The sequence below is a fragment of the Leguminivora glycinivorella genome, chromosome 10 (genome assembly GCF_023078275.1).
Source record: "Leguminivora glycinivorella isolate SPB_JAAS2020 chromosome 10, LegGlyc_1.1, whole genome shotgun sequence".
In the NCBI taxonomy this organism is placed as follows: Eukaryota; Metazoa; Arthropoda; class Insecta; order Lepidoptera; family Tortricidae; genus Leguminivora; species Leguminivora glycinivorella.
The window spans coordinates 15,067,320-15,086,560 of NC_062980.1; the positions used below are offsets into that span (position 1 = coordinate 15,067,320).

General features: G+C 39.9%; 1 protein-coding gene across 3 annotated transcripts in view; it reads right to left on the bottom strand.

Moving 5' to 3' along the window:
• Nucleotides 1-1,474: 1,474 nt before the first annotated feature.
• The window catches only part of LOC125230249 (arf-GAP with coiled-coil, ANK repeat and PH domain-containing protein 2), a 37,603-nt gene continuing 19,836 nt past the window's right edge, over nucleotides 1,475-19,241 (bottom strand). For 2 of the 3 annotated variants that reach the window (XM_048135355.1, XM_048135357.1), the window contains 15 exons: nucleotides 16,622-16,717; nucleotides 15,798-16,048; nucleotides 12,290-12,406; nucleotides 10,889-11,056; nucleotides 9,898-10,004; nucleotides 9,155-9,243; nucleotides 8,892-8,986; nucleotides 7,036-7,206; nucleotides 6,187-6,257; nucleotides 5,524-5,667; nucleotides 4,800-4,957; nucleotides 3,987-4,100; nucleotides 3,527-3,633; nucleotides 2,669-2,817; nucleotides 1,475-2,240 (listed from right to left, as the gene is read on the bottom strand). In XM_048135355.1, coding sequence (XP_047991312.1) covers nucleotides 2,221-2,240; nucleotides 2,669-2,817; nucleotides 3,527-3,633; nucleotides 3,987-4,100; nucleotides 4,800-4,957; nucleotides 5,524-5,667; nucleotides 6,187-6,257; nucleotides 7,036-7,206; nucleotides 8,892-8,986; nucleotides 9,155-9,243; nucleotides 9,898-10,004; nucleotides 10,889-11,056; nucleotides 12,290-12,406; nucleotides 15,798-16,048; nucleotides 16,622-16,717 — 1,857 coding nt within the window. In that variant the 3' untranslated portion in view covers nucleotides 1,475-2,220. The remainder of the gene's footprint in view (nucleotides 2,241-2,668; nucleotides 2,818-3,526; nucleotides 3,634-3,986; nucleotides 4,101-4,799; nucleotides 4,958-5,523; nucleotides 5,668-6,186; nucleotides 6,258-7,035; nucleotides 7,207-8,891; nucleotides 8,987-9,154; nucleotides 9,244-9,897; nucleotides 10,005-10,888; nucleotides 11,057-12,289; nucleotides 12,407-15,797; nucleotides 16,049-16,621; nucleotides 16,718-19,241) is intronic. The other variant, XM_048135356.1, reaches the window with a different exon arrangement.

The window sequence follows — 19,241 nt, forward strand, 5'->3', positions numbered from 1 at the left end:
TACGGTACAGCCGAAATATAGTTAGATTATTTATAGATAAGTTAGTTATTACAATAGAATCCAGGGAAACCACTATCAATGGGAGTTTTATGGGTGGTATGCCCATGTGACACCCGCTAGAGCGCAGCACAAGCACAAACCGTAAACCATAGAGTATATCTTGAAATAAAACTATGGAAACGGATTAAATCGCGTATAATGAATCCGTTTCCATAGTTTTATTTCATGAGTCACTATCGCGGTAACCGAAGACAATATAACATAGAGTATATTTTTATTACAACGCCGTAAAAAGTATTTTCAGAATTTTCAGAGTTTATTTATTAAGAAGCTATTTTTAATGTTTGCGAATGAAGCTTTTAGGCTTTGAATGTGGGAGAAAATATCGGTTTCTGGATCGATACCCCTCTGCCCTCTGGCCTTAAGTTTTGGTTGAGCTTTTTTTCGAGAAATTATTAATAAAAATATATATGATACACATGATATTGATGCAACACGGCGGTTAGTTCAATATTTGTACCATCAAAAACACTGATAGCTGTACATTTGTATTACTTATCACAAGGACACTCTACCGATGGCACAGTGTAAGGACGACTCTGTAGTTACTCTCCGGCAGCGGCAACGCGAAAGGTCAACACGACGCGCTTGTGTGCACTCCGCGCGGCGTACGTTTGTTAGATGAGTTATTACTGGTTTATGCCTGATTTAGACGGCGTGCGATCTCGCATGCGATTTTAGTTACATTGCGGGCTGTTGAGGTTACATACAAGGCAGCCCAGCCATCAAATACCGCAATGTAATAAAACTCGTATACGAGTTCTCGTACCGTCTAAATGGGCCCTTATACTGTGCCGATGGTTAGTTAAGGGTTTTGCTGTTAGTATTAGTGCGTCCCTTATGAGTTTTATGTGATTATCCCCACGGTCACCTATTGAAATAAGTAATTTACCTTATAATATGTAATATCAAATAACGATCACTACGAAAAATTCGTTAGTTTCTAGGAAACTGGAAGATACACACTAACATATAATACTTTTAACAAAATGCATTTCATGTCTTATCTAAAATATCAATACTTAATACGAAACACTCAACATTTAGAAGCAAATAATCACGTCTTTATATTCATACAGAGATTTTCGTTAAGTAAATAAATATAGATTCTAAACAATTTAAACATCATTTAAGGCGAGACATGTGTAGATACATTTATGGTAATTATGTCGTGAAAATAGCATAATTTGAAGCATATTGATATAGATTGCCTGTATTTGAAATAGGTTGCAAGTTGCGAATACATTTTGAAGCATTGGTGTGTGACAAAAAACCATTGGATTTTTTAAATTGTTCACCAATATACCAAAACTAGCTTTTTCCCGCGGCTTCACTCGCGTTAGAAAGAGACAAAAAATAGCCTATGTCACTCTCCATCCCTTCAACTATCTCCACTTAAAAATTCACGCCAATTCGTCGCTCCGCTTTGCCGTGAAGACGGACAAACAAACTGACACACACACTTTCCCATTTATAATATTAGTATGGATCGTAAAGTTGATCTATGAATAAATAAATTACATAATTTAACGTTGTGGATGCCACCATCGGTTATACACAACATAGGGTACATTGCCGAAGAGGTATACTAGTTTAGTACTTTATAAAACCTTCAATTTTAATTCATGATTGTTTATCAAGTATCAAAAGCAGGGTGAAATGTAAACTTTTTTTAAACAATAGTATAAGAGTCGTGAGCAAAATAGTAAATGAACGGTTGAGTGAAGTACTATGGTACAACTTGATTCCTGACCCACTGAAACCTTTTCACAGTAGACGTCATTGGCATTGATTAAATGTAAAGTTATTAGACACTGTGAAAATGTTCTATCACAGTGTAAGGTATCTTTTAGATCCAGTAGTCCCAATTCGAACAGTTTAAAATTCCACTTCGAAATTCAAAATCTTGCACACAGAACGCGCGCGACGGTTTTTCCGAGCGCTCCTGATTGAATCAGTCGCGTCGTCACTTGTTTTTACCTGCGTTCCAGAACTTTCGTTCGAAGTTGGATTACACTGGGTCACGAATCAGTATTTTCCATTGTGTACAATACATATAAGCTATCCAGTCTAGTCTACGGTACAGTCCAACCTTAAATCGGGATGACCCGGTCCGTCCAGTCGTTACCACAGCCAGCGCCGCCGCGCGGCCCCGCTGTGTCATTCGCTAGGCTGCTCTCCTGGAAATAAACAATAAGTTTAATTGGAAGTAGGCTTGTGTAGTACATGTACTAATAGTACATAAGACACGATTCCCTGTACGGTACGGGAGCATAGCGAGGCTCCGTTTACAAAGGAAACTAAGCCTACAGCCTGTTTAGTAACTCACCCTCGTTGTTGTTGTGTCTCGCTCGCACCAACCGCTCGGGAAGCGAGTGAGTGAGCTGGGTATAGAAGCGTTAGTTGTCTCCCGCATAGCGAGGCTCCGTCTACAAAGGAAACTGAGCCTACAGCCTAGTTAGTAACTCACCCTCGTTGTTGTGTCTCGCTCGCACCAACCGCTCGGGAAGCGAGTGAGCGAGCTGGGTATAGTAGCGTTAGTTGTCTCCCGCATAGCGAGGCTCCGTCTACCAATGAAACTGATTCTACAGCCTAGTTAGTAACTCACCCTCGTTGTTGTTGTGTCTCGCTCGCACCAGCCGCTCGGGGTGCGAGTGAGCGAGCTGGGTGTAGTCGCGGAACACCTCGTTGTACGTGTCATCGTTGGATGACATCTCGGATTCGCGCATTTCCTCGTTCAGCTTTGTTAGCCGTAATCTGAAAACAGAAACGATATTTACTAAAATTGACAAAATTATTTCAAACTTAACCCTAATTTGTTAAACCTACCCACATTGTGCAGGAAGGGTTAGTATAAAGCGAAATTGTGAACGAAACTATAGATTCACGAGTTAATTCGTGACTCGAATGTACAAAAATCTACCGAATCCATAAGTATTTGTCGAGCACGAAATGCAATTATGTACATACATACACATACGAAAAAAAATCACAGTAGTCTGGGTAACTGTCAATAGATATCTCATTTATGGCGCCATCATAGCTGGCCTGTGTCTAAGGCAGTGGTCCCACCAAGATGATAGCGCGGGCGAGTTATAGTTCGTAGCCGAGCTATGAGGTACAAATCGTTCGCTCTCTCTTTTATTTACACGGGAGCGACTATCTTTTGTTCGTTTTTATAGCCGATAGCTCATAGTTTACTCGCTTTTGGTGGGACCAGTGCCTTACGAGTAACTTTGTTCTATGCCGTTTGGCTTAGAGAACTGGAATCCAGATCAAAAATTTCAAAAACAAAACAGGACAGAGCAAGCTACGGTGGCGCCAACAGAAAAGTATTTTTTTTTATGGGATAGGAGGCAAACGAGCAGACAGGTCGCCTGATGGTAAGCGATCACTGCCGCCCAAGGACAGGATATTTTGACCGGGCTACCCCATTAGACATGTATTTTCTACCGCTTATACTCACAAGGTGACGATGTCCGCGTTAGCGTGGCTGACGGCGATGTCTAACGGCGTTTGTGCTTCGTGGTCCGCTATTGACTGGTCCGCCCGGTACCGCAATAATAGGACAACCTACAATACAACATTCAGTGAAGAAAATCATAATTTACAGAGACGAAATCGATTCTTAAAAATGAAGGTCGCGGGTCTAAACCGCGACTCGTTATCAGACACTACGAAATGTCTGTACTGGGTTGGCAATCTGTATCGTAAAACTAGTGTCTACGTCAAATCCTGATATTATTTGCCAAAGCGGACCTCAGGCTCTCAAGAGCTGTAAAACCAGCGAAACTATTGATTCCCTAACGCCGTCCGTACATGGCGACCCTGCCTAGCGGCATGCGAATGCGACATTCCCAGATAGTTTTGATTGGCTTTAGCAATACCTTTATTGTGATAATGATAATGTTGATATGATATGTTACCTGAGCTGTGTGTCCGGCCTCTGTGGCGAGATGAAGCGGCGTTTTGCCATCTTCGTCTTGCGGGTTCAGTTTGCTGCCATTCAGCAGCAGGAACGAACACGCCATCACGGAACCCTGAATAAAATATTGACAATAAAAGAGATTTTAATGGAAAATTGATTTAACGGCAAAACTATGGTACCTACTATTTCTTTTAAACATTTAGGACGATAGCGTCCGAGATGATATGATTAATGCTTATTCATGTAAAAAAGCGTAATTTTCAATTTTTCTCTGATTGTGGTTGTGATGATGATGAGCGTTTCTATACATATGAATTGGTACTGGAGCGTGCCTGTTCTGCGATCTCTTGTGTCATGTAGAGTGTGTATGATCAAAGACATATGTAACTCCGTATAGACAGATAAAGTTTAAGAAAAAAACGTACCATCAAAACCATACAGAAAAAGGTACGGTGACCTAGATGGCGAAACACCTTTGGGGGGCGCTCGGCTAGATGGCGCTAATATTAATATTTGACATTTTAACACCTATCAAGCTAAGAATATGGGCCAAATTGTCAAAACTGAGATTCAAAAGTTTTAAGCTTGTGTCGAGAGATGGCAGTCTATGTACAGTGATTACACATTTTACTTTGACAGTAACTTTCTATAATACTTGATCCTCTCTGGTATGATATAGGTTGAATTAGGGTTATTAACGTCCGAATTTTTTTATGAATTGGAATTTCAATAGCCTTCAGCTGCGTGACGATAATATGTCTGTTAACTTTGATTGATGCAACTGGCCCTTTGTGTATAAAGCATTACGTACGCTGAGCACGGCGTTGTGTAGCGGCACGCGGCGGCGCGCGGCCGGCACGTTCACGTCGGCACCGGCGGCCAGAGCCGCTCGCATCACTGGGACGTTATGCGCGCGAGCCGCGAGCCATAGCACTGACTGTGCCGACAGCGATGAGATCTCTTCCGCTTCTGAAACAAATACACAAACTTAGGCCACAAACTCCAGCAAAATATATGCAGAGTACGAGTACAATGCCCGTGAGCAATCGTGAGTATCGCGCCGGCATACATGCGGATCTTGACGTACTTAATAAGTACTATTTTTTTTTTTTGGAGATCGATGTAGCGATACGATATGCGACACGCGAATGTCACGCGAGGCAAGGCCTTCCAGCCTTAGTGCGTTTTCACATTATATGCGACTGAAACTTGAGTGCGCTCTGCCTACCCCTTCATGGGATACAGGCGTGATTGTATGTGTATTAAGCCGCCATCTTTGATTTTTGCCTTTGAAATCCTTCCGACATCCGATATCGGAACGGATAATGTGAAAACACACTATGCAGGCAGATGAGCCTACTGCCTGAAATGGTCGATCAGCGAACTATCGGTAGGTAGGAGCGAGCTAGATTGTAAGAGTGAGATCAAACCTAAGCTGGTAACTTCTATCCGGTAAAGATTACATTGTAGTACACGCTCGCCAATTCTGACCCGATTAAGAGCAGCGGGTGTTTGCGCCCGATGTATGTACGTACCCAGGTCATCTTCATCTTCGCCCTCAGTGGAATCGTGGTCGGATGGCAAGCTTAGGGTCAAATCCACCCGTCGCTCGTTCGCCAGTTCTGACCCGATGAGGAGCACTGGACTATTTTCACCCGATCCGGACTTTGTTGAGCTCTCTGGAGACAGAAATGTCAAAAGTTAAAACATATCTCAATAAACAACAATTTTCTCTTGTTACACAAGAGAAAGGGTAAGGTAAGGACCACCTCAACTATTTTATATAACAATGGAAACAGCCGGGTCTACACCGGGTGAGGCACGTTGAGAGGCAATGTGCTCGCGCGGCAAACGTTTAGTTGTGTATACAATACATATGTATGTAATATGTATGTAGTGCCTGTTTGTGTATGTGTGTCACGGATAGGCAGCACGCACCTTTTGCTCGGCGGAATAACTTGCCCGAGGCTCGTCTACATTGGAACATTTGCCGCGCGAGCTTACAACCGGCTAACGTCTATTTTTTTATATTATTAAGTTTTTACATACTAACCTTTGTCGGCTAGGACCGACTGTTGTCTAAATGTACAGGACCAGTGTTTTATATTTTAAAGCCAGAGTATACAAGTAAACTGAAAACTAATAGAGGACTTCATTGGAGGGATTGGCAAATTTGAGAAAACAAATGAATAAGTTACCACTGGTATTGCTGTTGACGTCGCTTTTTTCATCGGGGATGGTTTCAGGGACGGCGGGAGGAGCTCGGACTCTGAAAATACAAGAAATCAGTTAATAGTGTATTTTAGTACCATATAATTCAACTATTGGGGCCCATGGGCAATAATAAGCCGCATAAAAACAGTGTTAGCTAGGAATTACAAAAATACGACGGTAGGTTAGTATAGAATACGGCCTACGCCGGCGTTACGGCCCAGCCACGACATGCGAGCGGCCATACGTGTGATTGAAAAGTCCCATCACTGTGTCTCGCTTCAATGTATGGCCGCCGCTTGCCGCTGTCGCGCTTAGACCAATGTCGTGGCTGAGCCGTTCGTTAAGACTTCTCGATGTCCTTTAAGAAGGATGCCTTTACGCAATTCGCGTCACACTAAGATCAAGCTATATACATGCACGATACAACACATAAATAGTGTTAGTAATAAATAAACTTATGCTAGGTAGTAGAACAGAATATGGACCTGCGCCGCGCGCGACGATTTCGCGTCCGCGCGTCCAGGCTCGTCGCTGTGACGTCCTTCATGAAGGACAGCACGTACTCTCACACTAATAGCTACACACACGACATTAGTGTTAGTAATAAACTTACGAGGCTAGGTTAGTACCCATTTCTTCACACTAACTCGTTGCAATAAGGTAAAAAAATGTACACATATGAACTCGACTGTACAGAATACGGACCTGCACCGCGCGGCACGGCTCCGCGTGCGCCTCCAGGCTCGTCGCTGTAATTTCTACGAAGGACAAAACATACTTCTCACACTAATACCAAGCTACACACACGACATTAGTGTTAGTAACAAACTTACGAGGCTATATTAGTACAGAATACGGACCTGCGCCTCGCGCGGCGCACGGACCAGCGGCTGCGGCAGCGGCGCGGCGAAGGTTCCGCGTCCGCGTCGAGACTCGTCGCTGTGATGTCCTTCACGAACGACAGTGTCACGTACTTAGCGCGGATCCATGCTTCGCGTACCGCGCTGTAAGTATGTCACATGGTTAATCAGGGCTACCGTTTTTGGTGGCGCCACTGTAGCTAATGGTTTTGAAGCAGTGATATTGGTAATCCAAGATAAGTTTGCAACGATTTTCACAGCTTCGCTAGTGCAGATGTTATTTTAAACGTCAAACTTTGATGACATTATGTCGTTTACTTATCCCTTGTAGAGGCGGGGCTATTAAATTTTTTGCAGACATCTTAGCCGGAGTCTATTTAAAGCGAATGTAAATCAGCTACGACATTTCGAAATGTAGGTGGTCTACATTAGTGGCGAATAAATGAAATGAAATTATTTATTGTTGGAAATACATTCCATAGATTATTAGTAATAATTTATTACTAATATTAACATAATAAATTATTAAAATTAAATTAAAATTAATAAAACTGAAACCAAATTAATCCAGTAGGACCCGCGGTTTCCATCAATGGTTTTGTGTAATACGTAATAGGTATATAATAGTATATTATATAACGGTAACGTTATGAAGGCTATAAAAGTTGAGTACCGCGGTTAGGCCACGATGGCTTGCCGAGTGGCCTAAGTAAGGTACGAGACTTTTATAGCCTTCATAATGTTACGATTGTATACTATACTTTTTCTACGACAGCCAAATACATACCTATTCGAGAATAATAAAATGGGTTGCTTACCTACTTCATATAATGAATGGGAATATTTGTGTGGATCTTAACTATTATATTCTGTCCACAATGTAATGTTGATGGCGAGAACTTGTTGCACAATTCTTCAAAATATGCCAACAACAGAGAAAGTTGAAACATATTTTTGCAATTTCCATTGCAAAACAATCATAATTCATAACATTTTTAGTACGCTTTATCGACTTTTTAGGTAACAAATTGTCAGTTTCTTTGAGCGCCATAGCCTTGATTTCTTCGGAAGTATATTGTTCACCAGAATCACTCATAATTACTTAAGTTTTTGCACAATAACGTCGAATTAAAACAAACTACACAACACCGAAATAGTTCAAATACTTCCGTCAAAAGTTTACAAATGTCAAACATACCATAGACAAGAGAAATAGAAAATAAGCCGGTTTTCAATTACGAAAAATGTGGTTGCGTTCAAGAATATTTAAATGTGGAATGGAACATTATTGGATAAACTTATGATTTTTACCTTTGTTTTGCAATATCTAATATGTAAAACGCATTTCAGTTTATTTTTTCATCTTGATTTAAATTATGAACCTAAATATTTTATTATTTATTAAAAGTTACTTATTACTGCAAATGAAAACATACCTGATATTGGAAGTTGTGCTTTTAAAAAAAAATTAACAGAACTCCTATATTCATATGAATACTGCTCAGCAGTTATCATATGAACCTATAGACAAATAGACTTTCTTATCGTTACTCAAATGAACTTAATTTGGATACCGCTGACAATAATCTAATTGACAGATTTAAGTGCTGGAGTAGAAAAAAGTACATATATCTACGATTTACACAAGTATTACGCCACATAACAGATACAATACACTGAGAGATAGACAGAAAGAGATATGAAGAGAAGATGATATACGGAAGAACCTAATGACTCGTTTTTCACCGTTTAAGTACATAATGCGTAACTTGTGACCCAAAAAAATAAGGGTTCAATTGAAAGTGACCAGATCTCACGTAAGAACTTACGTTTCACATTCTGGCGTTGCTCTGGTAATAGTAGTCCCTTCGGTGTTAGCTTCATATATCAAATTCACTATTTTGTTACCCAGTTCTGCCATAACCTGCACAAAAAACATACAAACTTTATTATGAACAAAACACGTAAGGGCCGATAGAGAAATTGCACGCCGCCGACCCCGGAGTTGGCGGTGGTCCGCCATTATTAAATTTAAATATCAAAAAAAACATTACGACAACGAAATTTTGCTATATGTTCATGGATCACATACCTTAATGATTTCAGGTTCCCAGTCATCGAGTGTAAGAGATCGGACTTTGCTGACGTGAACTCCAAGAGAGCGATGTATGCCCGAACATTCTAGAAACAATAAAAAAATGTGTCCTTGTAAGTAACTAAAAATGTCCAGATTCTCAATTTTTGCCACAGAGGAATAAGTAAGGGAAGAGTTGTAATGCGAGTTATTTGTATAGGCATAGTTAAGTGACATCTAGCGACAATCACGCGTCAATCACGCGTCAAATAGGGTGAATTTTATCAGTACCACTACTCGATACTAGGTGTCACAGTGTCTCGTCTGCCAAATTTTAATATTAGAACAGTTTACAACTTATATTACAAGCAGAAGGAATTGAAAACAGAATATCGATTAATACTATTGTAATATTAGCTAAAAATTGGTGAGCATTAGACTTATCGTTCGTCGCCACATCTATTTACAAGTACTGATAATTTACGCTAGATTGTCGCTAGATGTCACTTAACTATGCCTATACAAATAACTCGCATTTTATGATGTATGGAGTAACTCTTCCCTTATGGTTTTTGCAAAATGTAAAAAGAAATTTCAATGTCAATTTTCAATTTCAATCTCTTTAATGTCAAACAACACATTTTATTCAATAAATAATTTTATTCAAGTTGTGTTGACCATTACCGGGCCAAACATTTGTAGCAGGAATGTGGGATTATAAATCTTAACCAAACATACATAAACATTACATAATGACTTACCTATACAAAGAGTGATGCCGAGGTTGATGCTCGCCCAACGAGGATTTGGACCGCCGCAGTCGCAACAGAAGTTGTTCCCGGGAATGTTTAGCAGTTGCTCCCATATTCTGCACAAACATAATATTTGAAGAATTACACACAAGACGTACTGTCAATTTAGGCGAGAATGGGTCTGTTAGGTGGCTAATTGATAATCTAGGCACAGAATATTATAAAAGTATAAGTACAGAAGGCTCACTCAACGACCTGTCAACGGATTGCATGCGACATTGAGTTCTATTGCGCAGCGTGAAGGTTGTCAAACTTTATGGACCGCGAACTCGCGGCCGTCGAAATGTACGAAAGAAACGCGGAGTGAGCCGCCTCTGATCTAGGTGACAATGTGTCAAATTATGTGACTGATCTCGAATTATCACAACTACGGCCTCGCTGAATGGATCATATATATGTTGTAAAACTAAGTGCTGAGAATTTTCGAAGTGAACTATAGCAATACTGCGAGACATGGACTCATGAGGTGTTTCAGACCATCGGTGTCATCTCGACTACGGCCGTGTTGTATGGTAGATCGGATCCCATATTATAAGACTGCCATCTAAAACGCTCGAATCTCTTCAAAATCACTGATTGCAAGTCAATGGTTTTCTAACTGATCTTCCTCCAGCGGGCATGGATTCGTGAGAAAGTGTTTGTCTGAACTGTCAACGCTACGACCTTGTTGTATGGTAGAGCATGTCCCGTGTTCGTAGGGCTGCGATCCAAGATGAATTCGATCAAAATCACTTTGATTGCAAGTCAATGGTTTTATTACCTGATCTTCCTCATACCAGGAGGCATGGAGTCATGAGAAGGTGTCTCAGTCTGGACCCTCGAGTCGTCGCGCTTCCAGCCTTATTGTATGGCAGAGCAGATCCCGTGTTCGTAGGGCTGGGATCCAACATGCGAGCATTCGACCAAAATCACTTTGATTGCAAGTCAATGGTTTTATTACCTGATCTTCCTCATACCAGGAGGCATGGACTCATGAGAAGGTGTCTCAGTCTGGACCCTCGAGTCGTCGCGGCTCCGGCCTTGTTGTATGGCAGATCGGATCCCGTGTTGTAGGGCTGCGATCCAGGAGGAAAGCATCTCTTCGGAATCCGCTTGAAGCATGTGACTCCTTGAATTAAATAAGAACAATCAAATTACGCAAAAAAAAAATCAATTCAATTCAAAATATCTTTATTCGTGTAGGCCTAATTACAAGCTCTTATGAATAGTTCATTACAATCATTACATATATATTATGATCATAATCTAACTTAATTATCAAAGTAATTTATTGTTGTAATTATTGTAATTATTATATCATAACATAAATATACACCGTGTTTTATTTGATTTCTGTTAAATTCGATACGTTGTTAGGTCCGTTAATCAGGAACCATCCTGTATGTAACTTTAAGTTAAATTCAGTAATTATTCTTATTTTTTTAATAACTCGGTAACCGTAAGAGTTAAGGCTCTAGTTTCTTAGAGAAATTAATAGTATTTAATCTAAAGAACCTTCCCTTAAAGTCAACGGAATTCAATAAAATCACCGTGTGTAAGGTTCAAATATATTTTAAGCAATTATTTATTGTCCCAATCAATAGCAGAACTTAGTACAGATATTCATCTCTTAAGTAAAAACTACTATTCGCTATGCATAACACAAATTGTAAACCTTAATATAAATTGAAATTGGTCGATAGAAAGAGTCAACCGCTTCGTGTTTTCCACGTTTCTCTTTATTGATAAAGTCAATAAAGCATTAAAGGGTCCCCCATTTGTGTGCACTCGACGCTGCATCATCTACACACATAAGGAGTATGAATGAAACATCGTTTTACGAGGACGCGTGTTTTAGTTCGTATTTATTTATTTATTTTCGGAACACCAACAGCTATAAATAACATTTTGCTAATTTAAATAATAACACAAAGCCAATTACAGGTATTCACAGATAGAATTTGAATGGACAATATATAAAATGTACGCGCAAATACGCACATAGCTATTGTGAAGTATGACATTAAAGAAAGGAAAAAAAAAACTATGGCACAAATCTCGAAATATGCTACTCAAGGCTTAACTAAAACTAACAAAACTACTACTACTTACAACAATTTTCCACAAAGAACCCGGGCAAATCGAAAACCTGTTATTTGTGCAGACAATCTGATCTTAAATTCCATACAATTAAGTTCCGATTGATTGCCATGCTATTTAATGTTAGATTTGACGAATCTGCGTATCAGTGACTATGACATGATAATATACAGAATACGAACATCTACTCTATCTGCGTAAGCCAATAGCAAAGATATCCACTGATAGTCTGTCGAGTGATGCTGATAGTATTAGTACTTACTTGGAGGGTGAAAGCACTTCGAAGCAGAACCGACGTTCGCCATCGAGTACAGGTTTCACCGTGCACAATCGAAGGTCCTCTTCCATCACTGTCACATTCAGCTCTCCCGTCCTTTTCCTACAAATAAAATAAAAATCAAAACTGTAGGTAGTTGTTCATTATATTATTTTTGAAAGTTTCCGTTACATGTTTTAAAACATAAGCTCATACGGCCCCATGTACCTTTCAATTGTTTTTTGTTTGTGACGGGTTCAGAATATCGTGTGTCGTCACAGTGTAATAAAGAGTACTATTGTACAGTATGGCCACTCCCGCTCCCCGCTGAAAGTGCCGCTCACTCGCTCTCGGTTATCTCACAGTTACCGCCTGTCAAAAACGCGACCAGTCGCCTGCCAAAAACGCGACCAGTCGACATGTCATGGTGCGCGTTTTCTTAAACTCACTTTACTAGGCATAGAACATACTACGTATGCCTCATCTGTCATATTTAATGGCGAATTTCTGTTAATGTCAATATTGCCTTAGATGGTGTATACCTACCAGTCTGCTCCGACTTCCGGTACCTTGGGTCATTATTCCAAAATGACGGAAGCATCGACCGTGACGTGAAAAATAGAATAAATGCGGGATGGATGAAATGGCGACAGGTCTCAAGGACAACATGCGATCGACGGATGTTTCCCCCGAAAATGTCGTTAAGCCCGGTTTCGAAAGTGTTAAACTTAAGGGGAAAATCTATAAGACGATTGTAAGGCCTGTTGTATTGTATGGATCTGAATGCTGGGCGACAAAGGTGGAGGATGAAAGGAGAGTGCACGTAGCGGAAATGAGAATGTTGAGATGGATGTGTGGAGTGACCAGAATGGATCGGATCAGGAATGAGTATATTAGGGGAAGTTTGAAAGTTGCGCCTATAACGGAAAAGATGAGGAGTGGCAGGTTGGCGTGGTACGGTCATGTAATGAGGAGGGATGAGTGTCATATAGGCAAAAGAATGTTGGAGATGAATGTTGATGGATGGAGAGGGAGGGGTAAACCCAAACAACGATGGATGGATTGTGTGAAAGAGGACATGAGAAAGAAAGATGTGAGTGTTGAGATGACGAAAGATAGGGGAGAATGGAAGAGGAAGACATGTTGTACCGATCCCACATAACGTGGGATAAGGGTAGGAGGAAGAAGAGTCAACGAAAAATCCCCACTATCATAAGGACACTTTTTTGACGGAAAGCCGCATATATTTAAATACAATGAAGAAAATACAGAATCGTAGATGCTAATTGTTCAGTTACACGACTATGACCAAATGGCCTACATTGCAAGAACTGACCCCGGCCTTGTGCGTTGCGAAATATTTTAACTGATTTGTTACGTTTTGTACGAATCTGTGTAAATAAACACGAAAACTCCGTTACTTTAAAGATTTTAGTACACATGGTACTGATGGTACTTAACGCATTTTTTTTAATAATACGTCGGTGGTAAACAAGCATACGGTCCGCCTGATGGAAAGCGGTTACCGTAACTTATGGACGCCTGCAACTCAATCAACTTGTGCGAGAAGTGGTACCGACGCAAAAACGACGGGTTGTTATAAGTTTGACGTGTCTGTCTATTTGTGTGTGGTCTGTCTGTGTTATCGTAGCTCATACTATCATAACTACACCACACCTCGGACACTGGCGATCAAATATATGAAAGAGGCACGTTCCTAGCACACAGTCTAAGCTCGTGTAGGTGAACGCGTGCCATGCTTGTATGAGTGAGATATGACAGGTCGACTGTTCGCGTTTTTGACGGGCGATAACTGTGAGGTAACCGAGCGGGGGTGGGCGGCGTTTTCAGCGGGGAGCGGGAGTGGCCATACTGTACGATAGTACTCTTTATTATACTGTGACTACACTGATGATGCCTACAAATTAATTTTTTTCAAAATGTGTATTGACGTGATATCATGATTTTAAAATAAAGAAATTTGTCATTTAGTTTTAAGCCTAAAAGGCCCATACATTTCAGGGGTACGCTTTTTTGTATGGGCTTTGTCAGACCAATATTAAATCGTTCTTGGTTACGTCTCAAAACTTGCATCAATAACTTGCAGGTGTAAATTCAGCTTTAGAGTGCGTGTTTCGATATTTATGAGCACCTTTCCCGCTCCGATATATCAGATAGCGACTGTACACGACGTTCCAATCTCATTAGATGCTTTATAGAACCAAATTTAATAAAGTAGCGTTTATTTTATTGATTTATGAAACCAACGAAATGCATCCCGATTTACTATAACAAGCTTTAAAATAAAAATAGGAATGTTTAAACCGTGGATTGGTGGGGCTTTCGAAAAATAACATAGACTGTTGAAACAAACTTCACTGTACCGTTTTTATCAAGCAGATAAGTCTGCCAGTGATGCTACAAATTCTACTAAAGGAAAAATTACGGTAAGATTAAAAGTTACAACTTTCTTCACAACGGAACGATGATTTATTTGTGTACCCGCCTATATAGCGAAACTTTTTAGGGTAATTTCTCAGCGAAAAATGTTCTATCTTAGAGCCAACCCACACTAGCGTCACATCTCGGACACTGGCGATCAAATATATGAAAAAGGCGCGTTCCTAGCAGACCTAGCACACAGTCTCAAGCTCGTGTAGGTGAACGCGTACCATGCTTGTATGAGTGAGATATGACAGGTCGACTGTTCGCGTTTTTGACAGGCGGTAACTATGAGACAAAGACATATGTAACTCCGTATAGACGTATAACGTCTAAGAAAAAAAACGTACCTCAAAGCTATAGAGAAAAAGGTACGGTGGCCTGGATGGCGTTACACCTTTGGGGAACGCTCGGCTAGATGGCGCTAATATTAATAATTAACATTTTAATACATATCAAGCTAAGAATATGGGCCAAATTGTCAAAACTGAGGTTCAAAAGTTCTAAGCTTGTGTCGAGAGATGGCAGTCTATGCACTGTGATTACACATTTTACATTGACGGTAACTCTCTATAATACTCGATTCTCTTTGCTATGAAGTAACCGAGAAAGGGGTGGGCGGCACTTTCAGCGGGGAGCGGGAGTGGCCATACTGTACGATAGTACTATTTATTATACTGTGTGTCTTCCCAGAGGCCCAAGACACCAAGTCTAGTGTACTCTATGGCTGCTTGCTGCTCGATACAGCATTGGCGCAACGATGCTCATAGAACAACAGTGTTGGGCGTCCCTTAGCAGTTGAAAAAAAATCACCTGTGGTCTACAGATTGGTCTAATCGGTTATCATACAAGTAGAACCAGCGACGATTCCACGCCTTAAACGCGTTCGAAGTCCGTTTGAACAGATACCCTTGCATTCTTGGCAAACTCTTTAAAGGTGTACTACGCAGTCCATCCTTGCAATCTCCTTCAGGGGGCTTGTAACTTTGTAACACACTGTCCTTACTATTGACAATCGCCTGCCAATACTTATTAGCGACATCTACCGTAAGAATATTGTAAAAAAACTCACCTGTAGACCAATCGGTTGTCATACAAGTAGAACCAGCGTCGATTCCACGTCTTAAACGCGTTCGAAGTCCGTTTGAACAGGTACCCTTGCATCCTTGGCAAGCTTTTTAAGGGCGTACTGAGCAGTCCATCCTTGCAATCTCCTTCAGGGGGCTTGCAACTTGGTAACACACTGTCTTTGCTATTCACGATAGTGTGACGATTCTCCATCTCCTTATCCAAGACTTTAGTGTCGTTACGCATTGTTGACACCTGAAATTCAATTAGCGGTGAATTCTGATGGAATCACTTGAATTGTAGCAATTAGTACAGATATACTTTCTTCTAATTCCGTATAACACTTGGGCAATGTTACGTGTAATTACTGTTAAGGTATTTGGTAGATCATGCAGATGTGATAGCGATCTGTACTGAGTATAAGAAAATACTATTTATCATTGATCGTAAATATTCATTTTCATTGTCATACCTAAGATAAGCAAACATTCTTAAGTACGTAACAGTGTTTGTCAAGTTAGGACCTATTTTATGCGGAAAATAACGTACTTATTTACCTACATAACGGTTATTTTATCCTATACCTGGGGAAGGATAGGATACGTAATTAAGTGCAGGGTGCCCCTTGTCCTATAAGGCCAGGGCCTAGGGACCCACACAACCTAGCAATGGTGAGGGGGGTATAAATTTAAGATGGCTGGAAATCTAAGTGCCATCCCTAGTGGCCAGAAGCTTATAAATAAGAGCCTGATGAAGTGATTCTACTGTACTTAACAAACACTCGCACATTTTAAGAAAAAGCAAGCTAATATAGAAATGTACAAGTACCTCGTCAGCTGTAACCTTGAGGAAAGGCTCCAGGTCCTCAGACAAGTCGGCGCCCTGGTGGTAGTACGTGCAGCAAGCTTGCATGTATGACAGGAACTGCAACAAAACAACGTATTGTCAATAAAGTAACGATACAAGAAAATTATAACGGAAATATACAGGTCACTTCACAAGAGTTGGCACGAATGGAACGTATGAGTGAATGAAACTATCTATGTGTGTGACAGATTAAGGGGCCGTTGCAAAAACCACATTTGACAGACACATCATCGTCACACAGCAGACGTCTATGGAACTTCCCATACTATACAATTTTACGAACGCTTTAACGATGACAGGCGGTTTGATGCAACCGGCCCTAACCAATAAATTAGTGGCTCTTGACAGTGACCGATGCAAGTGTCACTCACACAATAAAAGTTTCATTCATTCCATTCATGCCAGCTTTCGTGAATCAACCTGTAACAATTGTACATATTAAGGTACATATCGTCACTACTTTTAAAAAATCTCGTATCTCACGCTGCTTCTCAAAGTTAAAACGCAGTAAGTCTATATGCATTCCATACATACTTACTACAATTTTCTTTTCATTGACAGATGAAGATACAAGTTTTTTTAAAAGTAGTTAGTGACGATATGCAGCCTAGACTACCAGCAGAATAGACTAATAAATTGGATCGCCAAGCTACTGTAATATAGCCAGGGATAACAAGGTCAACCTAATGTGCAGTCAGATGTATGAAGTGAATTCCATGCATAGAAATTTGTTTACATCTTCTTTATCTCATCGTACATTACGTACACAATACAGCTCAAATATAATTATTGTTTTAAAAACGGAGCGCTACTGTATTTTTCGATACGAAGCCATTGACAAATAATCAACAGAATGTTCTTAACTTTTAAATAGCATAGCTTTAGTATAAAAAAAGTTTATTGATTACTCATTAAGAAATTGCCTTAATGAATAATCAATAAACAATTTTAGTTCACATCACTTATTTCGCACAAAAACATTAATTGTTTACCTATATTATCTTTGATCTATGACTCACACTATGACAAACAAGTACTTGCAGACGTATTCGTGAGTAACCGAGTCCATTCACCATTAGTATGCCATTTGTAGGCAGAACACACACATATACACGTAGGATTACTGAAGGTCGATTTGAAGAGGTCCCTTATAAGGATTCATCTTTGAACTTGGGTCAATTGTTTTAAGAAATTAATGAATTAAAGGACTTTTGTTTGATTGTTCAACCTACGCGCTTAAATCCCCCGCCAGGTTTGACTCAAAAACGACTGAACAGATATTGTTGTAAACTTTATAAAGCTATTTTTATAAGGAAAATTTTGAAAAACTATGGCAATTCGTGGGTTCCTCTTCGTTAAACTCGTAGACGAATCCCTCTTTTAAGTTTAAGTTTAGTTTTAGTTTTAAGTCTAGTTTTAATTATGGGTGCCCTCAAAATCAGTGCCGTGTCTCTTAGACACGGTCTACGCTGAGCGGCATCCTATTTGGTACACCGGTTCACTCGTTTTGTATTGTATTGTACCTATGTTTTTCTTATGCCAAAGATTTTTTTTTCTTACTTTCTTTTCTGTCTTTCTTTCCCGTCCTATGCAATAATGTATTATTAATGTGCTTATAACTTTACAGAAATCGTCTATTTTATGAATCTATTTTATTTTGGCGTACGGCACTCATTTCTTCTAGTTACTTTGGGTCCCCCAGGGATACTGAATTGTGTTTCACGAATAAGGGTCCCCCCACATCTAGCGTCTCGCGTCGACGCGGCGTCTTTTTCCATACAGTTGGCCCGACGCGACGCTCGCGAGACGCTAGATGTGGGGGGACCCTTATTCGTGAAACACAATTCAGTATCATCAATAGAAGTTTAAGGAAAAACCAAATAAGAATACATTTAAGTATCATGAAAACAATAAGTATTACAAAAATTATCTCAAATAACGCCAATTATGTAGGACACACGTCTCAAAAAAGCCTTTAAAAAACTCACCTTTAAAAACAGTATGTAAATCCTTATCAGTATGACACAGTTTAAAAATAAACAACACTGCAGTCCGAAGACGCGCGAAACAGAACACTTACTATTGTGCGATTACAATTACGACTGAGCCCACGAATACGATAACATCACAGCGATTATCGATATGAAACGATAATCCTTCCAACTTCGACTGAGTCTGTCCTTCAAATTAATGCAGGTGCGACAGAGATGCAACATTATGACACGGTTCCATTGCCGATATCGAATACTTTCAACTCTTCACCTTGTCAAATCTTCATTCAAAGATGCTTTAAATATGGACTGTATGACATTTGTAGCAAGATCGATTTTTTTAATACTCAATTGTTGATGATAATTGATAAACGTATGTGAATGAAATTCTCTAATGCTTTTTTGTTACATACACAGTGTAAGATGAGGAAAACCGAATAATTTTAACAGCGTATTCCACATCACATTAGAAGAGTAAAATGTCATATAAACTTTTCTGGATTTCGCCTACTTTCAGAGTTATAAGCATTAAAAAAAATAACAATTACTTATCATTTCTCAGAACAAAACGCTGTTTTGATGGCGATGAT